The sequence below is a fragment of the Apteryx mantelli genome, chromosome 3 (assembly GCF_036417845.1).
Source record: "Apteryx mantelli isolate bAptMan1 chromosome 3, bAptMan1.hap1, whole genome shotgun sequence".
Lineage (NCBI taxonomy): Eukaryota > Metazoa > Chordata > Aves > Apterygiformes > Apterygidae > Apteryx > Apteryx mantelli.
In genome coordinates this window covers 8220301-8230728 of record NC_089980.1, presented here as the reverse complement: position 1 = coordinate 8230728, position 10428 = coordinate 8220301, and the positions used below count along the sequence as shown (strand labels likewise).

Sequence of the window (10428 nt, the reverse complement as noted above, 5' to 3'; positions counted from 1 at the left end):
GGCCCGGCCGCGCCCCTCGCCCTCTCCCCTCCCGCCGCCGCCGCCGCCGCCGATTGGTCCGCGTCCCGTTGCCCGGCAACCGGCGCCTTCCTGCGGCGCGCCGCTCTGACGTCACCTCCGCGCGCCCGCTGGCGCGCCGCGGCCCGGCGAGGCGGCGGGTCCTGGTGCCGGTGCCGCCGCCGCCGCCATGGCGGAGGTGAAGGTGAAGCCGGAGGTTCCCGACCCCGTGGACATAGAGAACAGGTGCGGCCTGGGCCCGGCCGGCCTCGCGGAGGGGAGAGGGGGGGAGGTGGCGGCGCTCGGGGCGCCGGTCGAGGCCCGGGACGCGGGTCCGCCGGTCGAGGCCCGGGTGTCGTGCCGGCGCTGGGGCGCGACGAGGGATGGGGCCAGGTTGTCGCAGACCACCGCCACCCCCCGGTGCCCTTCTCCGTCCTCGTGAAACCTCGTTCCTTTCCCTCCCTCCCCGCGTGGTTACAGTAACTTCACGCCTTTGGTTTGCGCTGCGGCAGAACCTGCTTTGCCTTTTCTCCTCCCCAGGATCATTGAACTGTGCCATCAGTTCCCTCACGGCATCACAGACCAGGTGATCCAAAATGACATGCCTCACATGGAAGCCCAGCAGCGAGCCATGGCGATCAACAGGCTGCTCTCAATGGTAGGGCCGTCTCGGCTTCCACCGCTTACTGTAGCCGAGCCGGTGCGCTCTTCCTACACGTGTGCTGCGTCCTAGAAACCTGTCAGGCAGGGCTAGCAAATTTTCTTTGGGTTTAGTGATGTAAGGCACTCAAAGTTGCCATAACCAATTAAAACATATCTCAAACCTTACAGTTTCTATTCTGTAATCCAAGCTTAACATGAATGTGCAAATTCACATGAATTTCTAGGTTTAAGAGACTGCCACTGAGAAGTTCCACATTTGTTTCTAATGTTTTTCTCAAGAGTGACTTACACGTGTCTAGAATTCTGTGGTCCTTTTCCCTGTATATTAGTTTGCATGCAAAGTAGAATGTGATACTGTAGTGTAACATAACAGTCCTGAGTGCAGATGTAGTTGCAGTGGTTCACCAGGTGAGAAGACAGGCAGACGCAGGTGATAATGACAAAGCCTGTTAATGGTGGGGAATGAGTTAGCTAGAAACAAAAGAATGGATGTTAGCCTGTGCTATTGCACGTGAAGCCCTTTGCCAAACCCCTCACAAAATCGCAGGAGTGTGGATTACTCTAATGACAAACAAGCAGGTGAAACATCTTGAAGGATTTTTGTAACTCAGAAATTTCCCACATCTCAGGGGACATTTCCCTTTATTTTATCAGGACCCAGCTTCAGATAAGAGTGAGGATCACAGCCAGCTACTTCTGCCACATGTTCAGGAATAGATAGAAGCTATGGAGTCTTGGTTCTATGTGGCATAAACTTGAATATCAGCTAAATGTTCAAGGTCTTAAAGATCAGGATTCCTTTCAGTTCCTTAGGTAGCTGCTTCATAGGCAAGTGGAGTCAGGAGAGAAAACAGACTGGGTGGAGTGGGTGGTGCAAAGAAGGGGCACTCGCCCTCTGGGAAAGAGGGGTGGTAGAAAGTGTTCAAATTGAGCAAGTTTCTTTTTGTGTTTTTTTTGTTTGTTTGCTTGATTTTTTTTTTTTTCCTCTTCATAAGCAGAACTTCAAGTGGACCACAGTGCATGGTGCTGGAACTAATCTAATCTGTCTCTCTTTCATCTTTCTGCTTATAGATATGAGGTTTATAAGCACAATGGATAAGAGCTTGTTTTCAACAGCTTTTCAGTAGGTTGGCCAAATTTCACAGGGAGGCTTCACTGATAGTTAAGCCTCTAGAACTTATTTTAAATAGACACCTTGGGAGTCGGGGGAGAGATCCGGTAAGCACATTAAGCATGGGAAGAACTGCAGTGAGAACTAAGCCTTAATAAGCATCAGGGACTTCATATGAGATAAGCCGTAAGTACTTCACCTGTGGAAAAGCATCGAGTGGGCTCATCTTGAGGTGTGAGCTCCAATCAACCACATAATGCAAATCTATAAGAAATAAGGCTGTAACTATGGGGAATGGATTAGCTAACAGTGAAGGAGTGAATATTAAGCTTGTGCTCATATATGCATTTATGTTCTTGGGCTTGTCTAATTGCTTGGCTCTTCCTTCAAAGCAGGAGATAAGAAATTGCCTGGCTCAGTTGGAAGTCAAGAATAGGACACATCTTGTGTGTGAAAGATGCCAGTAACTTGCCTCTGAGAGTTATTGGCAGTCCTGACTGGCAGTTTCCCTGTGATCTTTATTTTGTGTTTAAAAAAAAAAAAAAAAAAAGAGCTTTGCTACTGGAAATCAGAATTTTTCAAATCTGTTGTTCAGCAGAGCTCTAACTTGATTTCTGGATGGTCATACAAATGAGCATTTTGGTGGAAAGCAAGAGAAAGGCATACAAGAGCTTGATGTCCTTTGTACGCTGGTGAAAGCTAGGAAGTGCATAGATGATGTGGGAAGAGGCTGGAACTGTATTTATTATTTCTAATAGCTGAGGATAAATGGATACTCGCAGGGAAAAACATCCTTGAGTGTATTGTTTCTAGTGGTTGGAAATGTTAGTTTTCCTTTTCTTCATGCAGTTGACATTAAATAAGGCTTCATACTTTATAAATAGTTTAGAAGATTCTTGCCATATTCTGAAACATGCTACTTGAAGGAAAATAAATACCCTGTGCCTATCTCTCCTAGGGGCAACTGGACCTTCTCAGGAGCAATGCAGGTCTCCTATATAGAATCAAAGAGTCTCAAAATGCAAGGTAAGCCTCATATTTTTTGCATAAATGTCTGGAGCACAATTCTGTATTTCATGTGCTGCACTGCTGAGAAGACACTCCCATCTTCACTGGGCTGATGGCTGCTACAGACTGTAATTGCTCATGCCAGGAGGGTACACTTAATTGCCCTGAGCTGATCCTGAAAACTGTTTTAGGTATAATGCTTTCTACTGAACAGAGGTTACTATGGAGCTAGAGCTCTGGCTTGCTAGCAGAGTTCCTGATCCGGCAACGTGATCTCTGCAAACAAATTTGTATGCTCAAGTGAAATCCAGTTGAAGTACGGTCTGCAAACTGTGGTTCTGTGGCATTGCTTAGGTTTCAGGATTGGCTTTCGTATTTGTAGCTGTTCCAGGAGACCACTTGATCTGCTGCTCGTGCCCTTTATTTTGTTCATTAAAATTTACCTTTAAACCATATTTTGTGATGCCTGTGTAAATTTGAGTAGGAGATGCCTAGATTTACTTCTAGGAAGGAATATTCTCCAAGCTTATCCTTAGTATGCAGGCACCTCGCCCTCTTTCAAACAGTTTAGAAAAAGATTGCTGAATTCAGGCTTTCTCAGATCAATGAAAAAATCAATATTCTGATTTGGGAGCGCTCCACTATCCCTTTGTAGACATGCCTTGTAGAGAGTGTTTATTCCAAATTATGCTCTGTACTGTTTGATCTTCCGTGGTTGTGCTAGTATGTGACTCTGAATTCCCCGTTATTATGACAAAAAACAAGTTGAGTGACTCCTGCTAATTAATCACTTTTCTTTCATAGCGTGCGCTTTTCTTTTTATCATGGCTTCTCGCTGGCAAGCTTGGCTTGATCCAGAGGTTTACAGTGTCATGTATTGTATTTGCCAATAGGTGGCTCATTGTGTAGTGTTATTGGTTTTTTTTTTTTCATTTATGCATTGTATTTTTTCCATAGTACTTGTTTTCAGTTTAAAACAAATCCAAATTCTTTCAGGCCTTATGGACTTTTCAAAAAATCCTAATGTCTGTCCTATTTTCACAGTAAAATGAAAGGCTCTGACAATCAAGAGAAGCTGGTTTACCAAATTATAGAAGATGCAGGCAACAAAGGTAGTTTATTTAAACTGTATTTGTGAATGGTACCAACTCTATTTATTTATGGAACTGTTTCTGTCCAATGTTTTAAATAATTGTCCAAACAATACAAATATAAAAACTAGAATGCCCTCAACAGGACTGTGGCTAATGTTCCATGTGCCTACTTTAAAAAAAAGACAAGGGAAAAAAAAAAGACATGTTTCTGCATAGAACAACAACCTGTCCTGGCTGACTTTTTTGCAGACTTTTTCAAAAGTTTTGGAACATGACTTATGAGATTTATATATGGGCTGTCACCTGAGGAATCTGTGCAGCAGACTCACTACTTTAAAGAAAATGTTATATCCCTATCAGATTTCACAGGTGTACTGCCAGCAGAAACCACTACTAGTAACTAGGCTGTCCCAGCCGCCTTTTGCACACTGTGCTTGAGAGATGGCAGGTAGAACTGATGGTAATGTTTCTGTTGAAGCAAAAACTTGTTATTTAAAAGTGCAAGAACTTTTCTGTGGTGCATTCCTGTTAGCAGTGAAATGAGGTCTACATGTAAGAGCTCTCAGAGGAGGGGTAAAGGACAGGGTTTTTTTTTTTCTTTTTTTTTTTTTTTTTTTCCCCGGCAACTGCAGGGAGTGATAGGATCAGGAATGCACTGCAAGTTGAGCAATGTTGTAATGTGATTTTTTTTTTTTTTTTTTTTTTTTTTTTGGATTGCAATGAATTACAGAAATGAACAGTTTCTGCTTGTATTCATTTCCATTCACTTCTCTGTTTTTAAACAGGTATTTGGAGCAGGGACATTAGATACAAAAGTAATCTGCCTTTAACAGAGATCAACAAGATACTGAAAAACTTGGAAAGTAAGAAACTAATTAAAGCAGTTAAATCTGTAGCGGTGAGTAATCTATGTGTGTTTTTTTTTTTTTCTTTTTTTTAACCATTTGAAGTGTTTGCTGCACACTGCATGTTTGGGCAGGGTACTGGGGGCAGAGAAACATGGGTTCTACATCCACCTTTGACTATGCCCCAAGGTTCGACTCTCCCCTTTAGAATGCAGGCTTGAGTTGTAACGGATAGAAGAAACTGTAATGTTTATTAAATAATCAACATGTTACTAATAAACTGATTAACTGCGTAATGAACTGATTAACTCATAAACACATTATTTATATCCAGTTCTGTCACTCTTCACACCATTGGTAATTACACACCATTATTATCAAATTGCAGTTCTAGTACTCATAATTCTTTGTTACACGCAACTATTATTACAGTTCTGTCACCCTTCACTAGCCTCTCACACCACTTGATAAGAAGTTGCAATTCTGTCACCCTTTTCTCTACCCTCCCACACCCAGTCTTTAAGACACAGACCTAATGGAGAGTCCCGGGGGTTGCCTGAAGGGTTTCCCTCTGGCATCCCAGGGGGCCTGGGTCCGCAGGTCAGCCTCTCTGCATCCGTAGGCATCTGTGCTCCTGCTGTCGGCAGATGCTGCCCTCTGTTGTTACCTAACTGATTTTATACCTTATTCTCTTTTTTTTGTTTCTGGATCTTCCTTTTCACCACCCTTATACCACCCTTCCTCCACACAGTTTAGGACAAATGAATTCTCTCTTCTCCAGCTCCTTTTCTTAAATGTTCCTCTCAGATAGAATTTTTTCAGCTATTAAAAGCTGTGCACTTTTCTTTTACAGGCATCAAAGAAGAAGGTGTATATGCTTTATAACCTACAGCCTGACCGGTCAGTGACTGGGGGGGCTTGGTACAGTGACCAAGACTTTGAGTCTGAATTTGTCGAGGTGTTAAATCAACAGTGCTTTAAATTTCTACAGAGTAAGGTGAGTGCCACTATTAAATTCATCTTCCATTTGCTTTGTCCAAGTAATAGTTTTCCTTATAAAATTCTTGACAGAAAAGGTTTTCCATAGTGTTTTTCATAAAGTGGCTGTTGTTATAACTGGATCAGCAAATCTGTGCTGGATTTTTACTTGTCTGCCACAGCAAGTGTGGTGATGTTGCATTTTAATAAATGCATCTTTAGCACCCTTTACAGGGAATGAAGCTTTCCATCTCCAAGGCTCAATGATGAGTTAGGCAGCAACAAACACAGGACCAAAAAAACTAGCAAAAGTCACGGTTTTCCCCTCACAGCTCCACATTTATGAGAGGGTAGATGGCCCTAGTCAGACCATACTTAGTGTAAAATTATTTTTGGCTACGCACTGCATTATCTCATGGACATCAGTCTTAAGGACATGTGTTTTTATTTAACATTTAAAACTATGTCCCAGAAATGGTTTGGAAATCCACTTTGATACTTCAGTCTGCCTGAAAGTGGACCGTGTATACCTAGAAAGATGCTCTTGATGATGAGTACTGACTGTAACTCATCTTTGCCTTTTCCCAGGCAGAAGCAGCTCGAGAGAGCAAACAGAACCCCATGATACAGAGGAACAGCTCGTTTGCCTCTTCCCATGAGGTGTGGAAATACATCTGTGAATTGGGTATCAGTAAGGTCAGAATAGATTCATCTTGCTACTCTCAAAATCACGAGTGCATGACTAACTCCAGGAGTTGGGTCCTTCAAATACTAACTTGGTGTGGGTCTGATAAGTACTGTAGAAACCTGCTGTTAGTGTAGGTGGTGGGCTTTGCTGCTTTATTGCTTTTTGAGGGGAGTGAGTGGTGCTGCATGGGATTCCAGGATAATTGTACACGTGGATTTTCAAAGTTGTTTAAGAGAATTGGTATCCACATCCTTGCTGATGGGAACTGGAATCAGTTTCACTTTAATAATCTCAAGTAGGATATTTTATAATTTCTCTCAAGTTTGCCTCTTTGCTTCAAGTAGTTTTAGAAAAATAAAACGTCAATTATTGGTCACTGTCAAACTGATGCAATTTCAGTTGTCTGCCTTTTCTTCTTCCACAATTAGTTTCCCATTAAACTTGAAATATATCATGCTAGGATGTTGCAGACACTTGAGGAGCATAGGGAAGATTTTTGGGGGGAACCAGGGCTAGTGTAATCCAAAAGTGCTTGGGAGGAAAGAGGCATTTGTTTTTTTCTGTTTGTATCTGCACAACCCCATAAAGTACCCAGTGGGAGCTGTACCTATATCTGGGCTAGGTTAGAACTCTAAGGATTTGTCATTCATAGTGTTTGCTTTTGTTTCTTCCTTGCAGGAGTTTACTGACATTCATTTTTTTCCTGTATTTTTCTTTCAAATTGATTCTTAGGTAGAGTTGTCAATGGAAGACATTGAAACCATTTTAAATACGCTAATATACGATGGAAAAGTGGAAATGACTATTATTGCTGCAAAGGAAGGCACAGTAGGCAGTGTGGATGGACAGATGAAGTTGTACAGAGCTGTTAGTCCTCTCATACAACCCACTGGATTAGTCAGGACACCCTGTGGACTCTGCCCTGTAAGTTACTAGCTTTGTGTATGAATAGGTGGATGCATCCAAATACTGAATACAATCCTGCAAGTACACAGCCAGTTAATACCAAACTTATGCCTGTGAGTGATCCCCATGGGTTTTTAAGCCAGCTACGCTCATGAGTATCATCACAGATGCCTTAGTTAAGGTATAGGAGGCAGATGCTTTAGTTTAGGCCAGGATGTTGCCCACTGCTGTGCTGTCTCTTCCCTGCACTTTGTGTGTTAGGCCAAAACTGCTGCTTTCCTACTGGGGAAAGAGCAGAAAATGTTGAGAGCGTGTTGCTTTCAATTAGACTGTGCTTGCTGCATATAATTACACTACTGACACAGTACTTTCTTTTTTCTTAGGTTTTTGATGATTGCCATGAAGGTGGTGAGATTTCTCCATCAAACTGTATTTATATGACAGAGTGGCTGGAGTTTTAAAGTGGAAAAAAAAGAACTATAAACTGGATCGATTCTTTACTGCCAAGGTGACAAAGCAGCTTGCTTTTTGTCAGTGGACTTTTAAATTTGTGAGTGACTCTAGGACATGGAGTTACATTGTTTTTAATTATACATAAAGCAGCAATACATCAATTGTGTGAGCAGTCCTGACAGCAGACTGAAAAACAAGGCAGCACTAGAGACCGGGGCTGAAGTGGAAATATCGATCCACTCTTGCACAAACACACTGGCTTGTTGACTTAAAAAGCGCCAGAGAACAGCTGGGTTGTGATGAATCACTTCCAAGGATTATGTCTAGTACTCTGCAGGCAGTTATTCTGAATGAGAGGAAATAAGCTCCTGCCAGTGGTATTAGTCTGAAAGCAAAGTTTGGGATCTCACTATTGTCAACTCTTATTTGCGACATTTTTCTGATCAGCTAATGACTTAAGTCTTAAAACTGACACTGTTCTCCTGTGTGCAACCATCTAATTGGAAACGAAGAATCTGATGCGATAAAGATCCTAAATACATCAAACAGCACTCACTGATTCTTTATCATCTTTCTTACCTGCTAATTTATCCTTAAAACGCCGTTTGATTATTCTCATGTACGTCTGTGTTTCATATTCTCCATTGCTGCTGCTGTCTGCTGATGAGTCTGTTAATAATTCCTTCATCTGACAGCGAGAGGATCATCATGTGATGGATGTGCTCTGGCAGCTTCACTGTATGAGTAGATATGTCAGCAGAAATCCTAAATAGAAGGATCCTGGAAAGGTGCATTTTCAGAATAGAAAATGTGGCCTGGTTCTACAGGTACAAGGGAAATGTTCTCAGGGTTTTAAAAGTTGCCAATGACAGCTACTCATACATAAATATGGTCTCCGGTCTTGGTTTGTGATCTCAGAAGGGCATGATATTGGCATATCATCAAAAAGCACCATCTTTTCTTCCTGTGGTGTAGAGCCAATTCTTGTTTCTTTTAAACAGAACCTCTTGGCTCCTTCTCTGTGTGACTCTGGAGTGGTGACTGGTGATAACTTCTAGAGTGTGTTGTTGTCATGAGCCTGCTGTCCTTGATGGTGTCCCAAGGCATGCTGGGACACAGATTTGTTCTGAAAACAGCTTTTTCTAGTTTACTAGGACTGTGGATACCCTCTGGGTAGTGTAAAGGTGTGATACTGCCCTTTGAAATGTAAGTTCAAATCCTACTTGGGAAATAAATAGACTTTTGCACCAACTGCGTTAGGCTACTTCAACTCTTCCTTAACCTATAATCAAGGAACCACTTGGAAAAAGTCAGCTCCTTTCTCATAAATGGAAATATTGTGCATATATGGCACAGTCAGCTCTCCACCATCCAGAATAAGAGGGCTGGGATGAGGTACTAGCAGCCAGGGCATGAACTTTGCAGAACCAGCTTCATTCCAGTACAGTTATGGCTCAGCTCAAACTTGATGAATCCAAGCTGGCTCTGTATGCAACTACTCAGTATCTTCATAGTATCCTCTCGGGGCTGGGAAACAATTATTGGATCAAGCACAACAGTGGACCCGTTGTACCTTGCTATTTGCAAAATTCCCTGTCTGGAAATAAGCTCTGCTGGACACAAGCCAGCTCCTGTGTTAGAAGGGGTAGTGGTCAAACACCTCTGCAACTGAGTTAACAGCATGCTAGGTAATCTCACCCTGAATAGTAAACAGTTGGCTGACAGAAAGAGATTTTGGAGGACAGTTTACCTAGTTGGGGTGGGAGACTTGATATCAGTTATTTCAATACTGGCCCGGAATTAGATTGCCTCCTTGTTTGGCAGCAGCTAAGCATGTTGTCTCAGACTGGAGCAAACAACTAAGACTGATAAGCTGGCATGTCCATGGAGTGGGTTTGATAACATGGTATTAACTAGTGGGTACACCCAGAGCCTGCCCTTTCTTCTGTTGCAGTGTTGCCTTTTGAGTGACATGGGTGCACATCTCCATCTGGAGAGGCAGAAGAGTTGTAAAAAGAAAAAAAAGTGGGGGTGAAAGTGTGAGATGTTTGTTTCTCCTCTGCCTCCTTTGTCCACTCGGCACATGGAAGCCCGAGGAAGGCCTTCAGGCATCTGTTAGGTTGCCGAAGATAACTTTCATCGAGGTGTGGGGCTGGGATTGTCTTTGCCTTACTGTTTTCAGAGAGGACCTAACACAATCCTGCTGCTGCAGAGATAACAAGCTGTTTATGCTCGACTTCAACTAGAAGATGGCTTCCAGGGAAGCAACACCTCTTAAATATGCAGGAGCGTCACCGTATCAGTATGACTATATTCGCTTGCAGTAAGAAAAAGGAGAGGGAGCTTGTGGTCAGTGAACAGGTTTAGGAAGTGGATAGCTGGTTTATTAAGCTCTTTCGATCATGCCTCATTTGTATTGGGTTTATCTGGTGACTTACCCAACATGATCCAACCTCTGTGGTCCCTGCAGCTTCCTAGCATTGCAGCTGTAGCATGACTTCTCAAGTTTGGAAAAAATGTGCCTATGGAGAAAAGTAAAGCAATTTCACTTTCCTCTCCATGAAAATGAAACATATTTAAAAATAAATATATTGACAATGTGTATCAGTATGACTATATTGAGCTATCTGTAAATGAAATAGAGGAATGATCTTTCTATCATTCAGGTTCTTCATGAACTTGGTT

The 10428-nt window shown here is 42.5% G+C and overlaps 1 protein-coding gene across 3 annotated transcripts; it reads left to right on the top strand.

Annotated features, from left to right (window-relative positions):
* The first annotated feature begins 131 nt into the window (after positions 1 to 131).
* Positions 132 to 8997, top strand: POLR3F (RNA polymerase III subunit F). 3 transcript variants are annotated; one of them, XM_067292630.1, is made up of 9 exons: positions 132 to 243; positions 538 to 655; positions 2730 to 2797; positions 3824 to 3891; positions 4659 to 4771; positions 5572 to 5715; positions 6285 to 6356; positions 7117 to 7308; positions 7674 to 8997. In XM_067292630.1, the coding sequence occupies exons 1-9, from the start codon at positions 188 to 190 to the stop codon at positions 7749 to 7751; spliced, it is 909 nt and encodes a 302-aa protein (XP_067148731.1). In that variant the 5' UTR covers positions 132 to 187; the 3' UTR covers positions 7752 to 8997. The 3 variants fall into 3 exon arrangements, with proteins under 3 accessions (XP_067148731.1, XP_067148730.1, XP_067148732.1); XM_067292629.1 differs by having other exon boundaries at positions 6285 to 6392; XM_067292631.1 differs by lacking the exon at positions 6285 to 6356.
* The last annotated feature ends 1431 nt before the right edge of the window (positions 8998 to 10428 follow it).